The following is a 20,253-nucleotide window of genomic DNA, read 5'->3' as shown; positions in this document are numbered from 1 at the left end:
GGAAATGGGCACAGAGAGATGAAATAACTCAGTTCTCTAGAAATCAAACAGGAGGGTTGTAGTGGAGTCAGAATTAAAATCTAGGCAGTAAGGCCCCAAAGCCTCTGTTCTTTATCACTTACAGTATATGGTGGTTCAAAATCATTTTCACATGTGGCTGATATGAATAAAGCATTTGAATTCCTGGATTGTGAGATATATTATTGAGCTATATTGCTAACCTTTTAAACTGGTAAGACTTAGTTAATTTAATATTTAGGTTATTATTATTTTTTTTTACAAGCTGATAAAATTAACAAAATGACATTAACACTTTAATGTATTGTAGGAATGGCTTTATTACATGACCATTATCCATTTCAAGGAAGGGTATACATTAAGCACTGGGAACATGAGTTATAGGGAATAGTTGTCTTGTAAGAAGATTCAGGCGAAGTTGCAGGGATGATTTAGTTGATTAGTTTAAATGTTCATTTGAGTAACCAATATTGGACTGGGCTGTTAGTATCTGGTAATAGTTTTTGTGATCTCTAGGCTGGTAAGATCTGGTAATAGTCTTTGTGACCTAGAGGCATGTTTGAGGCAGAAAACTTTGTTTTACCCAAAATAGGAGTTAGGTTTCTTGGGAAATGAGGTGGCTTACCTTTGTGAATGTGTAAAATTTCTGGATGCCGTTCTGCTTTACTTGTACTACAGATTCTTACTTCATGTTTATAAAAATAATGGACAGGAAGTTAAGAAGTTTAACTTTCTATTTGATGTTGAAAGGTTGGTATTCTCATTTAATTACTGATTTTTCACTTTTGACATTTATTACAAAACATACATTGAATAATAAAAGTACACTGGGAAGCAAGCTTTTAGAAAGGATTAAGTAAAGTTTAATTCAGAAATCACCTACTTTGGATGCCATATGAAGAATTGATTTGGGCCAGGCACAGTGGCTCAGGCCCATAATCCCAACATTTTGGGAGGCCGAGGCAGGTGGATCATTTGAGCTCAGGAGTTTGAGACCAGTCAGGGCAACATGGTGAAACCCCATCTCTACTAAAAATACAAAACAATTAACCTGGAGTGGTGGCACATGCCTGTGGTCCCAGCTACTTGGGAGGCTAAGGTGGGAGGATTGCTTGAGCCCAGGAGGTTGAAGCTGCATTGAGCTGAGATGAGTCACTGCACTCCTGCCTGGGTATCAGAGTGAAACCTGTCACAAAGGAAAAAAAAATTGATTTGAGGAGGGCGAGATAGAAGTCTGTTGCACTAGTATATGAGAGTTGATGATGGCCTGACTCAGGATTATAGCAGGAAAGAGATGGACAGGGGTGTGTTTGAAGATACTGTTTTTGGAAATCAAAGAGACAGGATTTGGTAATGGTGGGTGAGGGAGAATAAACTAAGGATGACTCTAAGATTTTCAATTTGAATAACTAGGTAGATGGTAATTCCACTTCCTGAGATATGGAAGACTGGTGTGGGTAGGTGAGGTGTAGAGAGTTTGGCCTTGGATATGTTATGTTTAAGATGCCTGTGAGACATTCAAATGGAAAGTAAAATATTCAGCTGGATATTTACTATGGAGCTCAAAGGAAAAGTCTCTGTTGAGGTAAAATTTAAGAGTGGTCAGCATGGAGAAGTGTCATTTGGAACCATGGGAATGGGTAATACCAAGAGAGAAACTATAGGGAGGATATCAAGGACAGGACTGAGTTGCAAGGAGTTATAATATTTAGGAATCTTATGATAGAAGGAGCTGAGCTGAGATGGAATAGCTAGTGAGATGGGGGAAATTCTAGACAGCATAGAACCACAAAAGCCAAGAAAGGGGCTCTAATATTTATGGGTGTTGTGTCAGGTTCTTGCAGTTTGCTCATTTTTATTATTCTTTGGTATTCCACTGTGTGGATATACAGCAATGTATTTTAACATTCTATACATACATACAGAAAGACATTTTCAGGGGTTTAAAGTCTTTGAAAATTTATCTTTTTAAGGTAACTTCTTTTTGAGGAAATTACCTAAGGATATATAAGTTAAATAAGATTGTAACCAAGAAATAGAAAGATAAAGATATTAAGAAACAGTAAAATTAACCTGGGGATTCAGTGAAAGTAGCCCTGGAATGACAATCATGGAGCAGGCCCAGGAAGTATTCACTCTAAATTAGAGCAGGAAAGTAAGTGTCCTTTGAGAAGAAGGTCATCAAAAAGAGTGAAATAGATGGTTTGTTGACCATTCAGTAAGAAGTGGGAGGAAAATATCAATGATGTGATAAGTAAGGCCCATATAAAGCCAAAAGATAATGAGAAAGCTTGGAAAAAACAAGAACACAGGAAAGTTATGATCCAAGTGTGAAGCTGACTAAAATGTGAGCCTAATAGAATGTGAGCACAAAGCATCAATTCCATCAATTTCATAGGATGGAATAATTCATAAAATTCATAAGATGTATAAATATATTACATAAAACTGTACAGGTAACAAGTAGAACTAAAAATGGTAATAACATAATCTGAAATTAGAGAAAGAGCTAAATATTTCAAAACAGCCAATCGAAAATGTCTCGAGTTGAACATGATGAAGGCAACCAGCAAAATAATTAATAATGGAAATGGTTGTACATGATTCACAGAGGGAAGTGCAGCCAGAAGTAAGACAGTGCAAGACAGAAGGGCTTTTTCTTTTCGTTGTAAATCTTTCTGTATGATTTGTTTGTTTATCATGTATGTTATTAATTTGATGAGAAACAAGGTAATGGGAGGTCGGTTAGTGAGGATAGTTTGTACAGCACACTTTTCTTTATGAATTGCTAGAAAGAGGGTGTAAGATCAAGAGTTTTTGTTTTCTTTTGTCCCTTTCTCTCTTTTTTCTTAATTTAAAATGGGAGATATTGCAACATGTGTGTTTATTGAGAGTGATGTTCCAGTGTAGCAGCGGTTCTCAAAGTTTGGTCTCCAGACCTGCAGACCTCTGTTCCTGCATCACTTAGGAATTTTAGAAAGGCACATTCTTGGGCCTCATCTCAGATTTGCTGATTTGAAATCTGGGGGGGGGGGGGGGGGGGGGGATCCAGCAGTCTGTGTTTTAACAAGCCTTCCACGTGTTTCAGATATTTATAACATTTGAGGACCACTAAAGTAGAATATTTTGTAATAACATAATTATCATGTTATACATTTCACTCATTCTGTGTATTTTCTAAATATCCAAATTTAAATCTTTTTTTTTTTTCTTCCTAGGTCAGATGCCGAAACAAAAAGGGCTTTGGAAGAATTGACTGAAAAACTTAATGAAGCCCAGAAACAAGAAGTGGTGAGACCTCTTTTTTAATAAAAAGTTTTATTTCACATGTAGAGGATGGGTGGGCTGGTCATAATCACAGTGAAGTTTAGTAGAGTTTAACCTTTTGGGTGGTATGTCCCATTTTGTCTAAAAGTGTGTTCTTGTAGCTCTTATAAAATGTTCATGAATTTTGGGTACTTATATTTGGTATATTTATATTTAGGTATATTTATCTGGTATTTATATTTAGGGATTTATATTACAGTATTAGCATATTAGAGTCAACATTTGTTTTAACTAGGTTAGAGTTTCTGATGACTATTTGAAAGATAATTTAACTTTTCCTGGCTCTGATTTTTCTGTAGTTTTTAATGAAATAATATTTGAGAAGTAAAGAATTCTTTCACAGTGGTTTTGTAGCACTCCCCATTTTCAGGTCATCTCACATGTGTGTAATTACAATTGCTACAAAGACCTCTTTGCTGTCTGTTTTTGTCTGATATGGTTCCACTTGAAAATACTCGTAATTCCCAATCTTTATTATCTCAAAGTCATATTGTTGACACTCACTGTTCAGTGATTTATTTTTATTAAATCACTATCCTTGGTGGAATTAAGGTAAAAAAATACAGTCTATATAGTGTTCATTTCTTTTTATTGTTTTTCTTTTTAGGAGGAAACCGTTAATGGTCACTAAACTGTTGCAAATTTGTCAACTTCAGGAATGTATTTATTCATTTATTTATTTCTCATAATACCTTTTTTTCAAGGAAAGTTAGCAAGATTTTTTCTTAATATATTTTATCCAAATTGAAAGTTTACTAGTAAAAGTAGATAATTTTTCTCCAGTTGTTAATTTGTTTACAGTTCCTTACATGGATATGTTGAGTTCATTTTGGAGTTTGAATTTATTGGCTGAATGTGCTAGGAGATAAAAAGATCAACTAAGTTGATCTTTTTGAAAATAGGGTATTTGAAAATTTCTCTTGTAGTGAAATTTGCTTATTTTAAAAATATGAATAAACACTTGGCTACATAAAAATACTTTTCTTTTGTGTTTTTGGTATTAAGTTTTTTGTGAAGAGCCTTGGAAAGGTGAAGATACAATGCCTGTCTTCTGCTGAAGTAGACAACATCTTTCCAATTAATGTGTGGCAATGTGGTATCTAATGTGTAATATCAAGATATATTTTTTTTTTTGCATAAAGTTCTAGATTTTTTCGGATGTACCAAGGGCACCTTCAATTTACATTGTACCAGTCTAAAATATCTAAAACATCACATACTTCAAAAAAAAGGACTTTTCTGAGATTAACAGATTGGTGCTTTTCTTAGTTAATTGCAATAGTTCACACAGTACGAAATCTGTGCTATTGCCTGATTTACATACCAATCAAGAGCTGAAGTACACATTTAAGAATGTTGCTCTAAGGTCCTCTTTAACTTACTAAGTAATATGCTGTCTCTTCTCATAAATTCTAGAGTGGAACCTGTTACTTGACAAAGGAAACTGCTGAAGTTCTATCTTCTTTTTTTCTTGTTTCTTTTCATTTTTATAATGTTCTTAATGGGACCATCTATTGAATTTTAATCCGGTTTAATTTTCCATCTTTTCTTTTGTGGTTAGTACTTTTTTGACCTAAGAAGTCATTCCCTATACTTAGATCACGAAGATGTTCTCTTACGTAATCATTTAGAAGCTTATGGTTCTACCTTTCACATTTAGATGTGATATTTACTTGAAATTGGTATTTGTGGTATGAATTAGAAGGAATACATTTCATATGAATGTTTAATTGATTTACTTCCATTTATTAAAAGGACTACTCTTTCCCCACTACTTTACAGTCAGATCTTTGTCATAAATCAAATGTTCATATACACAAACATCTGTTTCTGGACTCTTTAATCCCCTAGTTTATTTGTCTATCCAAGTGCCAGTATTCCACTATCTTGATTACTGTTGCTTTATATTTAGTTGTGATAGGGATAGAGTAACTCCAAGATAAGGACACATCCATCACCCCCAAAATTTCTTACCCACCCTGTCCTGATTTGCCCTTTCCTTGCCCCTAAAACTCAAGTTTAAATGTAACTATACTTTTTTTGTTTTGTAAATTTTATTTTGTGCATTTAAGCTATGCAACATGATGTTATGGGATATATGTAGATAGTATAAAGATTATTACATTGAAGTAAATTAACATATCTGTCATTTCACAGTTACCCATTTTTTTTTTTTGTTTTGGTTTGTGGCAAGAACAGCTAAAATGTACTTATTTAGCATGAATCCCATATATAGTACAGTTTTATTATCTATAGTTCTCATGTTGTACTTTAGATCTCTAGACTTGTTCATCCTACATATCAGCTACTTCGTATCCTCTGACCTGCATCTTCCCATTTCATCCCCTCTACCCCCTCTGTCCCTGGTAACCACTGTTTTGTTCTCTATCTCTGTATATTTGATTTCTTTTTGTAGATTCCATATTTAATTAGTGAGATCATGCAATATTTTTCTTTCTGTGTCTGGCTTATTTCACTTAGCATAATGTCCTCCAGACCCAGCCATGTTGTGGTAAATGAAAAGATCTCATTCTTTTTTAAGGCTGAGTAATATTTCATTGTATATATGTACCACAGTTTCTTTATTCATTTGTCTATCAACAGACATTTAGGTTGTTTCCATATCTTGGCTATTGTGAGTAATGATGCAATGAACATAGGAATGCAGAATCTTTACAAGGTGATGATTTTATTTCCTTTGGGTATATGCTTAGCAGAGGGATCACTGGGTCATATGGTAGTTCTATTTTTAATTACTCTTTCTGTATACTCTTGTCAACATTTGTTATTTTTTGACTTTTTAAAATAATAGCCACCTTTGCAGCTGTGATGTGGTATCTCATAGTGGTTTTGATTTGCATTTCCCTGATGATTAATTATGTTAAATACCTTTTGATATAGCTGTTGGTGATTTTTGTCTTCTATGGAGAAATGTCTATTTAGATTCTTTGCCTGTTTAAAAAAAATTGGATTATTTGTTTTTCTACTATTGAGTTGTATGAGTTCTTTGTAAATTTTGGGTATTAACCTCATCAGATATATTGTTTGCCAATATTTGTCTCAATTTGTAGGCTGCTATTTCATTTTGTTGATTATATCTTTTGCTGTATAGAGCCTTTTTAGTTTGAAGTACTGCCATTTATTTATTTTTGCTTTTGTGGCCTGAGCTTTTGGTTTGATACCCAAAAATCATTGCCAATGTCAGTGTCCAGGAGATTTTCCACTATGTTCTCTTATAGGAGTTTTATAGTTCCTGGTCTTACATTTAGGTCTTTTATCCATTTTGAACTTATCTTTATGTATGGTATAAGGTTCAGATTCTTTTGTGTGTGAAATTCCAGTTTTCTTAGCACCATTTATTGAAGAAACTCTTCTTTCCTCATTGTATCCTATTGGTGCCCCTGTCAAAAATTAGTTGACCATATCTGTTTGGGTTTGTTTCTAGGTTTTCTGTTCTGTTCTATTGGTGTATGTGTCTGTTTTTATGCCAGTACCACACTGTTTTGATTACTATAGCTTTGTTATATAATTTTAAATCAGGAAGTATAATTCCTCCAACTTTGTTTTTCATTCTTGGAATTGTTTTAGGGTCTTTATGTTTCCATACAAATTTTAGGATTTTTTTTTTTCCTGTGAGGAATGCCATTAGGATTTTGATACAGATTATGTCAAACCTATATTTTGCTTTGGGTAGTATGGATAATTTAAGAATATTAATTCTTCTGATTCATGAGGATGGAATATCTTTTCATTTATTTTTTCATTATTTTGTCTTCAATTTCTTTCATCAGTGTCTTATAGTTTTCTGTGTACAGGATTTTCACCTTTGTTAAATTTATTCTTCAGCTGTTTTTTAATTTTTAAAACATGAAATATACATATTTCATGAAATATTTTTATTCAGGCATGCAATATATAATAATCACATCAGGGTAAATGGGAGTATCTATCACCTCAAGCATCCTTTGTTACAAACAATTCAATTATACTCTTTTAGTTATTTTAAAATGTATAATTAAATTCATATTGACTATGGTAGTGCTGTCAAATACTTGGTTTTATTCATTCTTTCCAGCTATTTTTTTTTTTTTTTTGCACCTAGTAACCATTCCATCTCCTCCTCACCCTTCAACTATCCTTCTCAGCCTTTGGTAATCAATCCTTGTACTCTCTGTGAATTTGACTGTCTTAATTTTTAGCTCCTACATGTATTGTTTTTCTTTCTGTGCCTGGCTTATTTCACTTAACATAACGGCCTCAAGTTCTATTCATGTTTTTGCAAATCACAGGACCTCATCTTTTTTTTGGCTGAATAGTACTCCATTGTGTATAAACACCACATTTTCTTTCTTTATTCTTCTGTCGATGGACACTTAGATTGTTTCCAAATCTTGGCTATTGTGGATAGTGCTGCAATAAATGTGGGGGTGCAGATATATTTTTAATATGCTGACTTCCTTTGTTTTGGGTATATACCTAGCAGTGGGATTGCTGGATCATGTGGTAGCTCTGTTTTTAGTTTTTTGAGGACCCTCCATACTGTTCTCAAAATAGTGCTTACACTAATTTACACTCCCATCAACAGTGTGGGAGGGTTCTCTTTTTTCCACACCCTTGCCAACATTTGTTACTTATTGCCTGTCTTTTGGATAAAAGCTATTTTAACTGGGGTGAAGTGATGTCTCATTGTAGTTTTGATTTGCATTTCTCTGATGCTCATTGATCTTGAGCACCTTTTTGTATACCTGTTTGCCATTTGTGTGTCTCCTTCTGAGAAATGCCTGTTTCTTTTGCCGATTTAAAAATAAGATTATTAGATCTTTTCCTATAGAGTTGTTTGAGCTCCTTATGAATAATGGTTATTTTGTTTTTGTTTTTATTTTTAATTAAACTTTAAGATCTGTGATACATGTGCAGAACGTGCAGGTTTGTTACATAGGTATACATGCGCCATGGTGGTTTGCTGCACCCATCAACCCATCATCTAGGTTTTAAGCCCCGCATGCATTAGGTATTTGTCCTAATGCTCTCCCTCTGCTTGCCCCTCACCCCGCAACAGGCCCCAGTGTGTGATGTTCTCCTCTCTGTGTCCATGTGTTCTCATTGTTCAGCTCCTACTTATGAGTGAGAACATATGGTGTTTGGTTTTCTGTTCCTGTGTTAGTTTGCTGAGAATGATGGTTTCCAGCTTCATCCATGTCTCTGCAAAGGACAATAACTCATTTTTTTTAATGACTGGATAGTATTCCATGGTGTATATGTGCCACATTTTCTTTATCCAGTCTATCATTGATGGGCATTTGGGTTGGTTCCAAGTCTTTGCTATTGTGAATAGTGCTGCAATAAACATACATGTGCATGTGTCTTTATAGGAGCATGATTTATAGTCCTTTGGGTATACACCCAGTAATGGGGTTGCTGGGTCAAATGTTATTTCTGGTTCTAGATCCTTGAGGAATTGCCACACTGTCTTCCACAATGGTTGAACTAATTTACACTCCCACCAACAGTGTAAAAGTGTTCCTATTTCTCCACATACTTGCCAGCATCTGTTATTTCCTGACCTTTTAATGATCACCATTCTAACTGGCGTGAGATAGTATCTCACTGTGGTTTTGCTTTGCATTCTCTAATGACCAGTGATGGTGAGCTTTTTTTCACATGATTGTTGACCACATAAATGCCTTCTTTTGAGAAATGTCTGTTCATATCCTTTGCCCAGTTTTTTGGTGGGGTTGTTTGTTTTTTTCTTGTAAATTTGTTTAAGTTCCTTGTAGATTCTGGACATTAGCCCTTTGTCAGATGGATAGACTGCAAAAATTTTCTCCCATTCTGTAGGTTGCCTGTTCACTCTGATGATAACTTCTCTTACTGTGCAGAAGCTCTTTAGTTTAATTAGATCCTATTTGTCTATTTTGGCTTTTGTTGCCATTGCTTTTGGTGTTTTAGTCATGAAGTCTTTGCCCATGCCTAAGTCCTGAAAGGTATTGGCTGTGTTTTCTCCCAGGGTTTTTTGATTTTAGGATTTATGTTTAAGTCTTTAATCCATCTTGAGTTAATTTTTATATAAGGTGTAAGGAAGGGGTTCAGTTTTAGTTTTCTGCATATGGTAGCCAGTTTTCCCAGCACCATTTATTAAATAGGAAATCCTTTCTCCATTGCTTGTTTTTGTCAGATTTGTTAAAGATCAGATGGTTGTAGATGTGTGGTGTTATTCCTGCAGCCTCTGTTCTGTTCCATTGGTCTGTATATCTGTTTTGGTACCAGTACCATGCTGTTTTGGTTACTGTAGCCTTGTAGTATAGTTTGAAGTCAGGTAGAGTGATGCCTCCAGCTTTGTTTTTTTTGCTTAGGATTGTTTGGCTATGCAGGCTCTTTTTTGGTTCCATATGAAATTTAAAGTAGTTTTTCTAATTCTGTGAAGAAAGTCAATGGTAGCTTGATGGGAATAGCATTGAATCTATAAATTACTTTGGGCAGTGTTGCCATTTTCATGATATTGATTCTTCATGTCCATGAGGATGGAATGTTTATCCATTTGTTTGTGTCCTCTCTTATTTCCTTGAGCAGTGGGTGTAGCTCTCCTTGAAGAGGTTCTTCATGTCCCTTATAAGTTGTATTCCTAGGTATTTTATTTTCTTTTGTAGCACAGGTGAATGGGAGTTCACTCATGATTTGGCTCCCTGTTTGTCTATTATTGGTGTATAGGAATGCTTGTGATTTTTGCCCATTGATTTTGTATCCTGAGACTTTGCTGAAGTTGCTTATCAGCTTAAGGAATTTTGGGGCTGAGAAAATGGGGTTTTCTAAATATAAAATCATGTCCTCTGCAAACGGAGACAGTTTGACTTCCTCTCTTCCTATTTGAATGCCCTTTATTTATTTCTCTTGCCTGACTGCCCTGGCCAGAACTTCCAATACTATGTTGAATAGGAGTGGAGAGAGAGGGCATCCTTGTCTTGTGCTGGTTTTCAAAGGGAATGCTACCAGCTTTTGCCAATTCAGTGTGATATTGGGTATGGGTTTGTCATAAATAGGTCTTATTATTTTGAGATATGTTCCCTCAATACCTAGTTTCTTGAGTGTTTTTAACATGAAGCGCTGTTAAATTTTAAGGCCTTTTCTGTATCTATTGAGATAATCATGTGTTTTTGTCGTTGGTTTTGTTTATGTGATGGATTATGTTTATTGATTTGCGTATGTTGAACCAGCCTTGCATTCCAGGGATGAAGCCAACTTGATCGTGGTGGATAAGCATTTTGATGTGCTGCTGGGTTTGGTTTGCCAGTATTTTACTGAGGATTTTTGCATCAACGTTCATCAGGGATATTGGCCTGAAATTTTCTTTTTTTGTTGTGTTTCTGCCAGGTTTTGGTATCAGGATGATGCTGGCCTCATAAAATGAGTTAGGAAGGAGTCCCCCTTTTTTCTATTGTTTGGAATAGTTTCAGAAGGAATGATACCAGCTCCTCTTTGTACCTCTGGTAGAATTCGACTGTAAATCGGTCTGGTCCTGGGCTTTTTTTGGTTGGTAGGCTATTAATTACTGCTTCAATTTCCAAACTTGTTATTGGTCTATTCAGGGATTCAACTTCTTCCTGGTTTAGTCTTGGGAGGGTGTTTGTGTCCAGGAATTTATCCATTTCTTCTAGATTTTCTAGTATATTTACATAGAGGTATTTATAGTATTCTCTGATGGTAGTGTGTATTTCTGTGGGATCAGTGGTGATACCCCTTTTATCATTTCTTATTGTGTCTATTTGATTCATCTCTCTTTTCTTCTTTATTAGTCTGGCTAGCAGTCTACCTGTTTTGCTAATTTTTTCAAAAAACCAGCTCCTGAATTCCTTGATTTTTCGAAGGTTTTTTTGTGTCTCTATCTCCTTCAGTTCTGCTCTGATCTTAGTTATTTCTTGTCTTCTGCTAGCTTTTGAATTCTTTTGCCCTTACTTCTCTAGTTCTTTTAATTATGATGTTAGGGTATTGATTTTAGGTCTTTCACACTTTCTGATGTGGGCATTTAGTGCTTTAAATTTCCCTCTAAACACTGCTTTAGCTGTATCCCAGACATTCTGGTACGTTGTGTCTTTGTTCTCATTGGTTTCAAAGAACTTCTTGATTTCTGCCTTAATTTTGTTATTTACCCAGTAGTCATTCAGGAGTAGATTGTTCAGTTTGCATGTAGTTGTGCAGTTTTGAGAGAATTTCTTAATCCTGAGTTCTAATGTGATTGCACTGTGGTCTGAGAGACTGTTTGTTATGATTTCCATTCTTTTGCATTTGCTGAGGAGTGTTTCACTTCCTATGATGTGGTCAATTTTATAATAAGTGCTATGCAGTGCTAAGAAGAATGTATATTCTGTTGATTTAGGGTGGAGAGTTCTGTAGATATCTATTAGGTCTACTTGGTCCAGAGCTGAGTTCAAGTCCTGAATATCCTTGTTAATTTTCTGTTTCATTGATCTGTCTAATGTAGACAGTGGGATGTTAAAGCCTCCCACTATTATTGTGTGGGAATCGAAGTCTCTTTGTAGATCTCTAAGTACTTGCTTTATGAATCTAGATGCTCCTGTATCGGGCGCATATGTATTTAGGGTAGTTAGCTCTTCTTGTTGCATTGATTCCTTTACCTTTATGTAATGCCCTTTGTCTTTTTTGATCTTTTTGTTTTAAAGTCTGTTTTATCAGAGACTAGGATTGCAACCCTTGCTTTATTTTTTGCTTTCCGTTTGCTTAGTAAATATTCCTTCATCCCTTTATTTTGAGCCTATGTGTGTCTTTGCATGTGAGATGGGTCTCCTGAATGCAGTACACCAGTGGGTCTTGACTCTTTTTCCAATTTGCCAGTCTGTGTCTTTTAATTGGGGCATTTAGCCCATTTACATTTAAGGTTAATATTGTTATGTGTGAATTTGATCCTGTCATTATGATGCTAGCTGGTTATTTTGCCTGTTAGTTAATGTGTTTTCTTCCTATTGTCAATGGTCTTTACAACTTGGTATGTTTTTGCAGTGGCTGGTACTGGTTTTTCCTTTCCATATTTAGTGCTTCCTTCAGGAGCTCTTGTAAGGCAGACCTGTTGGTGACAAAATCCCTCAGCATTTGCTTGTTTGTAAAGGATTTTATTTCTCCTTCACTTATGAAGCTTAGTTTGGCTGGATATGAAATTCTGGATTGAAAATTCTTTTCTTTAAGAATGTTGAATATTGGCCCCCACTCTCTTTTGGCTTGTAGGGTTTCTGCTGAGAGATCTGCTGTAGTCTGATGGGCTTCCCTTTGTAGGTAACTTGACCTTTCTCTCTGGCTGCTCTTAGCATTTTTTCCTTCATTTCAACCTTGGAGAATCTGACAATTTTGTGTCTTGGGGTTGCTCTTCTCGAGGAGTATCTTAGTGGTATTCTCTGTATTTTCTGAATCTGAATGTTGGCCGTCTTGCTAGGTCGGGGAAGTTCTCCTGGATAATATCCTGAAGAGCGTTTCCCAACTTGGTTTCATTCTCCCCATCACTTTCAGGTACACCAATGAAACATAGGTTTGGTCTTTTCACATAGTCCCATATTGCTTGGAGGCTTTGTTTGTTCCTTTTCATTCTTTTTTCTCTAATCTTGTCTTCATGCTTTATTTTATTTAGTTGATCTTCAATCTCTGATATCCTTTCTTCCGCTTGATTGATTTGGCTATTGATACTTGTCTATGCTTTGCGAAGTTCTCATGCTGTGTTCTTCAGCTCCATCAGGTCATTTATGTTCTTCTCTAAACTGGTTATTCTAGTAAGCAGTTCCTATAACCTTTTATCAAGGTTCTTAGCTTCCTTGCATTGGGTTAGAACATTCTCCTTTAGCTTAGAGGAATTTGTTGTTACCCACCTTCTGAAGCCTACTTCCGTCAATTTGTCAAACTCATTCTCTGTCCAATTTTGTGCCGTTGCTGGAGAGGAGTTGCGATCATTTGGAGGACAAGAGTCATTCTGGTTTTTGGAATTTTCAGTATTTTTGCACTGGTTTTTCCTCATCTTCATGGATTTATCTACCTTTGATCTTTGATGCTGATGGCCTTTGGATGGGGCTTTTCTGTGGGCATCCTTTTTGTTACGTTGATGTTACTGCTTTCTGTTTGTTAGTTTTCCTTCTCACAGTCAGACCCCTCTTCTGCAGGTCTGCTGGAGTTTGCTGGAGGTCCACTCTAGACCCTATTTCCTGGGTATCACCAGCGGAGGCTGCAGAACAGCAAATATTGTTGCCTGCTTCTTCCTCTGGAAACTTCGTTCCAGAGGGACACCCACCTGATGCCAGCCGGAGCTCTCCTGTATGAGGTGTCTGTTGACCCCTGCTGAGAGGTGACTCCCAGTCAGAGGGCATGGGGGTCAGGCATCCACTTGAGGAGGCAGTCTGTCCCTTAGCAGAGCTCGAGTGCTTTTCTAGGAGATATGCTGCTCTCTTCAGAGCCAGCAGGCAGGAACGTTTAAGTCTGCTGAAGCTGTGCCCACAGCCACCCCTTTCCCCAGGTGCTGTGTCTCAGGGAGATGGGAGTTTTATCTATAAGCCCCTGACTGGGGCTGCTGCCTTTCTTTCAGAGATGTCCTGCCCAGTGAGGAGGAATCTAGAGAGGCAGTCTGGCCCCAGGTACTTTGCCATGCTGTGGTGTTACTCACAGTCAGGATTAACACTATGAGGGGAAAACTGCCTACTCTAGCCTCAGTAATGGCGATGACCCTCCCACCACCAAGTTCGACTTCAGACTGCTATGCTGGCAGCAAGAATTTCAAGCCAGTGGTTCTTAGCTTGCTGGGCTTTGTGGGAGTGGGACCCGCTGAGTGAGACTACTTGGCTCCCTGGCTTCAGCCCCCTTTTAGGGGAGTGAACAGTTCTGTCTCGCTGGGGTTGCAGGCACCACTGGGCTACAAAAGAAAATCTCCAGCAGCTAGCTCGGTGTCTGCCCAAACAGCCGCCTAGTTTTGTGCTTGAAACCCAGGGCCCTGGTGGCGGAGGCACACAAGAGAATCTCCTGGTCTGTGGGCTGCAAAAACCATGGGAAAAGCATAGTGTCTGGGCCGGATAGCACAGTCCCTCACAGCACAGTCCCTCACGGCTTCTCTTGGCTAGGGGAGGGAGTTCGCCAGTCCCTTGCACTTCCCCGGTGAGGCAATGCCCCACCCTACTTCTGCTCATCCACTGTGGGCTGCACCCACTGTCTAGCCAGTCCCAATGAGATGAACTTGATACCTCAGTTGGAAATGAAGAACTCTCCCACCTTCTGTGTTGGTCTTTCTGGGAGTTGCCGACTGGAGCTGTTCTTATTCAGCCATCTTGACAGCTCTCTGTATAATGGTTATTAATCCCTTGTCAGGTTGATAGTTTGCGAAGTTTTCTGTCATTTTCTGGGTTGTCTCTTCATTTTGTTGATTGCTAACTTTGCTGTGTGCAAGCTTTTTAACTTGATGTGATCCCATTTGTCCGTTTCTGCTTTGGCTGCCTGTGCTTTTTGGATTATTACTCAAGAAATCTTTACTTACTCCAATGTCCTGGGGAGTTTGGTCCCCAGTGTTTCCTTGTAATAGTTTCATAGTGTGAGGTCTTAGATTTAAGTCTTTAATCTATGTGATTTGATTTTTGTATATGTCAAGAGATAGGGATCTAGTTTCATACTTCTGCATATGAATATCCAGTTTTCCCAGCACCATTTAAGAGATGTTCCTTTTCCCAATACAGGTTCTTTGCAACTTGGTCTAGAATGAGTTTGCTGTGATTGTATGGATGTGCTTCTGGGTTTTCTATTCTGTTTCATTGGTCTATGTTTCTGTTTCTATGCCAGTTCTATGCTGTTTTGGTTACTATAGCTGTGTAGTATAATTTGAAGTCAGGTGATGTGGTTCCTCCAGTTTTGTTCTTTTTGCTCAGGATAGCTTTGAATATTATGGGTCTTTTGTAATTCAATATTAATTTTAGGATTTTTTTTCTATTTCAGTGAAGAATGTCATTGGTATTGCATTGAATCTGTAGATTGCTTTGGGTAGTATGGACATTTTAACAATATTGATTCTTCTAGTCTATTAACATAGAATATCTTTCCATTTTTTAATGGTTTCTCTTTAATTCCTTGCATCAATCTTATATAGTTTTCACTGTAGAGATCTTTCACTTTTTTGGTTAATTCCTAAGTATTTAATTTTTATCTTTAGCTATTGTAAATTGGATTACCTTCTTGATTTATTTTCCAGTTTGTTTGCTGTTGACATATAGAAATGCTACTGAGTTTTGTATGTTGATTTTGTATCCTGCAACTTTACTGAGTTTATCAGTTCTAGCAGTTTTTTGATGGAGTCTTTATGGATTTTTTCAAATAGATGATCATATCATCTGCAAACAAAGATAATTAATTTGACTTCTTCCTTTTCAATTTGGATGCCCTTTATTTTGTTTTTTCCCACTCTCAAAGATTCAGCCTTTATTTTATTTTATTTAAAAAAATTTTTTATTTAAAATTTTGCGGGTAGGTAGTAGGCATGTATATACTTACAGGTACATGAGATGTTTTGATATAGGCATGCAATGTGTAATAATCACATCAGAGTAAATGGAGTATCCATTACCTCAAGTGTTTATCCTTAGTGTTACAAACAATCCAATTATACTCTTTTAGTTATTTTAAAATGTACAATTAAATTCTTATTGACCGTAGTCACCTTTTTGTGCTATCAAACACCAGGTCTTATTCACTGTATTTTTTTTATACGCATTAAATTTCCCTTCCTCTTACCCATCCTCCCACTACCCTTTCAGCCTCTGGTAACTATCCTTGTACTCTCTATCTCCATGAGATCAATTGTTTTTATTTTTAGATCCCACAAATAAGTGAGAACATGTGATGTTTGCCTCTCTGTGTTGGCTAATTTCACTTAGCATAATGACCTCCAGTTCCATCCATGTTGTTGGAAATGACAGAATCCCATTCTTTTTATGGCTGAATAGTACTCCGTCGTGTATAAGTACATTTTCTTTATCCATTCATCTGTTGATGGACACTTAGATTACTTCCAAATTTTGGCTATTGTGAATAGTGCTGCAACAAACATGGGAGTGCAGATGTCTGATACACTGATTACCTTTGTTTTGGGTTTATACCTAGCAGTGGAATTGCTGGATCATGTGGTAGCTCTGTTTTTAGTTTTTTGAGGACCCTTCATACCATTCTCCATAGTACTTGTACTAATTTACATTCCTACCAACAGTGTAGGAGGGTTCTCTTTTTTTCCATACCCTCACCAGCATTTGTTATTGTCTGTCTTTTGGATATAAATCATTTTAACTGGGGTAAGATGACATCTCCTTGCAGTTTTGATTTGTGTTTCTCTGATGATCAGTGATGACCTTTTTGTATGCCTGCTTGCCATTTATATGCCTTCTTTTGAGAAATGTCTATTGAGCTATTTTGCCCATTTTAAATTGGATTATGAGATTTTTTTTCTGATAGAGTTGTTTGATCTTCTTATATATTCTGATTATTAATTTATTGTCAGATGAATATTTTTTGTCATTCTGTGGGTTGTCTCTTCATTTTGTTGATTGTTTCCTTTGCTGTACAGAAGCTTTTTAACTTGATGTGATACCATTTGTTCATTTTTGCTCTGATTGCCTGTGCTTGTTTGGATGCCCTTTCTTTATCTTGTCTTATTATTCTAGCTAGGACTTCTAGTGCTATGTTGAGTAATGGTGGTGAAAGTGGGCATTCTTGTCTTGCTCCAGATCTTAGAGGAAAGGCTTTCAGTGTTTCCTCATTTGGGATGATAGTTGCTGTGAGTCTGTTGTATATGGCTTTTCTTATGTTGAGGTATGTTCCTTGGGTACTCAGTTTTTTTGAAGGTTTTTTTTTTTTATCATTGAAGGGTGTTGAATTTTATCAAATGTCTTTTTAGCATCAATTGAAATGATCATATGGTTTTGTCCTGCATTCTGTTTATATGATGTATCTCATTGATTAATTTGCATGTGTTAAGCCATCCTTGCATTTCTGGGCTAAATCCCACTTGGTATTGATGACCTTTTTTCAATGTGTTATTGAATTCATCTTGCTAGTATTTTGTTGAGGGTTTTTGCATCAGTATTCATCAGGGATATTGGCTTGTAGTTTCCTTTTTTGATGTGTCTTTATCTGGTTTTGGTATTAAGATAATACTGCTCTTGTAAAATGGCCAATATTACTCTATTACTCTTCTTACTCTATTTTTTGGAATAGGTTGAATAGGGTAAGTATTAGTTCTTTACATGTTTGGTAGAATTCAATAACGAAGCCATTGGGTTTCAGGGTTTTCTTTGCTAGAAGACATGTTACGTCTTTTATCTCTTTACTTGTTATTGGTCTGTTTAGCTTTTGGATTTTCTCGTGGTTCAATCTTTGTAGGTTGTGTCTGTCTAGGAGTTTTCTTCTAGATGTGTTTTAGATTTTCCAATATATTGGCATATAGTTACTCATAGTAGCCACTAATGATCCTTTGAATTTCTGCAGTAGCAGTTGTAATGTCTCCATTTTCACCTCTGATTTTATTTATTTGGATCTTCTCTATTTTTTTCTTAGTTAGTTTGACTAAAGGTTTGTCAGTTTTATTTATCTTTTCAAAAAACCAACTTTTCATTTCATTGATCTTTTGTATTTTCTTAATTTCAATTTCATTTATTTCTACTCTGATCTTTATTATTTTTTCTACTAATTTTGGGTTTGGTTTATTCTTGCTTCAGTTTTTTTTTAATGCTATCATAAATGGAACTGTTTTCCTGATTTCTTTTTCAGTTAGATAATTGTGTATAAAAATGTAGTAATTTCTATGTGTTGATTTTGTATCGTTTACTGAACTTATTATTATTATTATTATTTTTGAGATGGAGTCTTGCTCTGTCGCCCAGGCTGGAGTGCAGTGGCGAGATCTTGGCTCACTGCAACCTCCACCTCCGAGATTCACGCCATTCTCCTGCCTCAGCCTCCCGAGTAGCTGGGACTACAGGCGTCCACCACCATGCCCAGCTAATTTTTTGTATAGTAGAGAGGGGGTTTCACTGTGTTAGCCAGGATGGTCTTGATCTCCTGACCTCGTGATCCGCCCACCTTGGCCTCCCAATGAATCTTATTATTTTTAATAGTTTTTTTGTGTGGAATCTTTGGGGTTTTTGATGTGTAGGACCATTTCCTCTGCAAATAGTGATAACTTTATTTCTTTTCAAATTGGATGCATTTTATTTCTTTTTTTGTCTGATTGTTCTTGCTGTTGCTTTTAGTAGTATGTTGAATAGAAGGAGGGGGGCATCCTTGCCTTGTTCTGGATTGTAATGGAAAAGCTTCCAGTTTTTCTTCATTTTTATAATGTCCACCATGGGCTTTTCATAAATGGCTTTTATTATGTTGAGGAACTTTCCTTATATGCCTAAACTGTTGACAGTTTTTATCAAGAAAGTATGTTGGACTTCGATAAATGCTTTTTTTTTTCTTATCAATTGAGATTATAATGTGGTTTTTATCTTTTGTCCTGTTAATATGATGTATGACATCAATTTGCATATGTTTAGTCAGCCTTGCATGCCAGGAATAAATCTTATCTGGTCATGGTGTATAATTTTTTTGATGTGTTGTTGGCTTTGGTTTGCAAATATTTTATTGAAGATTTCCATCAGTGTTCATCAGAAAGATTGTCATAGCTTTCTTCTCTTGTGATGTCTTTATCTGGCTTAGGTTTCAAAGTGATAATCCTTCATAAAATGTGTTTTGATGTAGTTCTTCTAGCTCCATTTTTTGGAAGAGTGTAAGAAATTTTGATATTCTTACTACTCTTAACTGTCTTTGATTTTTGACAGCGTGATTATAATATGACTTGAAGAGGATCTCTTTGAATTGAATCTGTTTGGGAACATTTGAGCTTCATAGATCTGGATATCTGTATCTTTTCCAAGACTTGGGGGGTTTTCAGCAATTATTTCATTAAGTAAACATTGTTTTCTTTGTCTTTTCTCTTTATGAAATTCCCATAATGTGAACATTTGTTTGCTTGATGGTTTTTTATAAGTCTTTACTCTTTTTCGTTCTTTTTTCCCCTCTGGTTGAGTCATTTCAAAATACTCATCTTCAAATTCACAAACTGTCTCTCCTGTTTGATCTAGTCTGCTGTTGCAGCTCTCAATTTTATTCTTGTCTCATTGATTGAATTCTTCAGCTCCAAGATTTATGATTGGTTCTTTTTTTAATGACATGTATCTCTTTGCTGAATTTCTCATTCAGATCATGAATTGTTTTCCTGTTTTTACTGAATTGTCTATTTGTATTTTCTTGCATCTCATTGGAGTTTTTAGAGTATGATTTTGAAATTCCTTTGGGGCAATTTATAAATTTTTGTTTCTTTGGGATCAGTTACTGTATAATTATTGTGGTCCTTTGGTGGTGTCATATTTCCTTGCTTTATCATTTTTTTGTGTGTCCCTGTGTTAATTTCTGCCTATCTGGTGGTACGGTCACTCCTTCCAAACTTCATGGAGTGGCTTTTATAAGGGAAAACATTTAGCTGCAGATGGGCCTGAGGGTCCTGGCATGGCAGAGTGTGGTGGCTCTGCTTCTGTGTTAGTGCAGTGTTGTAGTCTCTGTGAAGTTTTTTCAGTTGTGATCAATGTTAGTGATACCTGCAGAGCCTCAGTGGTCTAGGCTGAAGGAATTTGTGGTAGTGACAGTGACTGTGTAGGTTATTAGAGCAAGGGTTTTAGGGATTCTCCTGTTTTTGTCTTCCTTAGAGTGGGGATTCTTAGCTGAGAGGATCTCTCTTGAAGTTGGATCTGATGTGGTTCACAGGCAGCTACAGTGGCACTAGGATCCACAGCACAGATGCTCAGAGTGGTGGTGAGGTCAGGCTCTTGCACACATTGTCTTCTGAAACTT

At 36.3% G+C, this 20,253-nt stretch overlaps 1 protein-coding gene across 15 annotated transcripts in view; it reads left to right on the top strand.

Annotated features, from left to right (window-relative positions):
• The window catches only part of CEP128 (centrosomal protein 128), a 446,086-nt gene that overhangs the window by 42,893 nt on the left and 382,940 nt on the right, over nucleotides 1-20,253 (top strand). For all 15 annotated transcript variants that reach the window (XR_010130804.1, XR_010130805.1, XM_063698091.1 and 12 more), the window contains one exon: nucleotides 3,237-3,309. Coding sequence is in view for 13 of the 15 variants with exons in the window: in XM_063698091.1 (XP_063554161.1) it covers nucleotides 3,237-3,309 (73 nt within the window). In the remaining 2 variants the exon portion in view is untranslated. The remainder of the gene's footprint in view (nucleotides 1-3,236; nucleotides 3,310-20,253) is intronic.

Source organism: Gorilla gorilla, chromosome 15 (assembly GCF_029281585.2).
Source record: "Gorilla gorilla gorilla isolate KB3781 chromosome 15, NHGRI_mGorGor1-v2.1_pri, whole genome shotgun sequence".
Taxonomy (NCBI): Eukaryota; Metazoa; Chordata; class Mammalia; order Primates; family Hominidae; genus Gorilla; species Gorilla gorilla.
The sequence above is the reverse complement of the archived record's forward strand: the minus strand, read 5'-3'. Positions and strand labels throughout refer to the sequence as shown.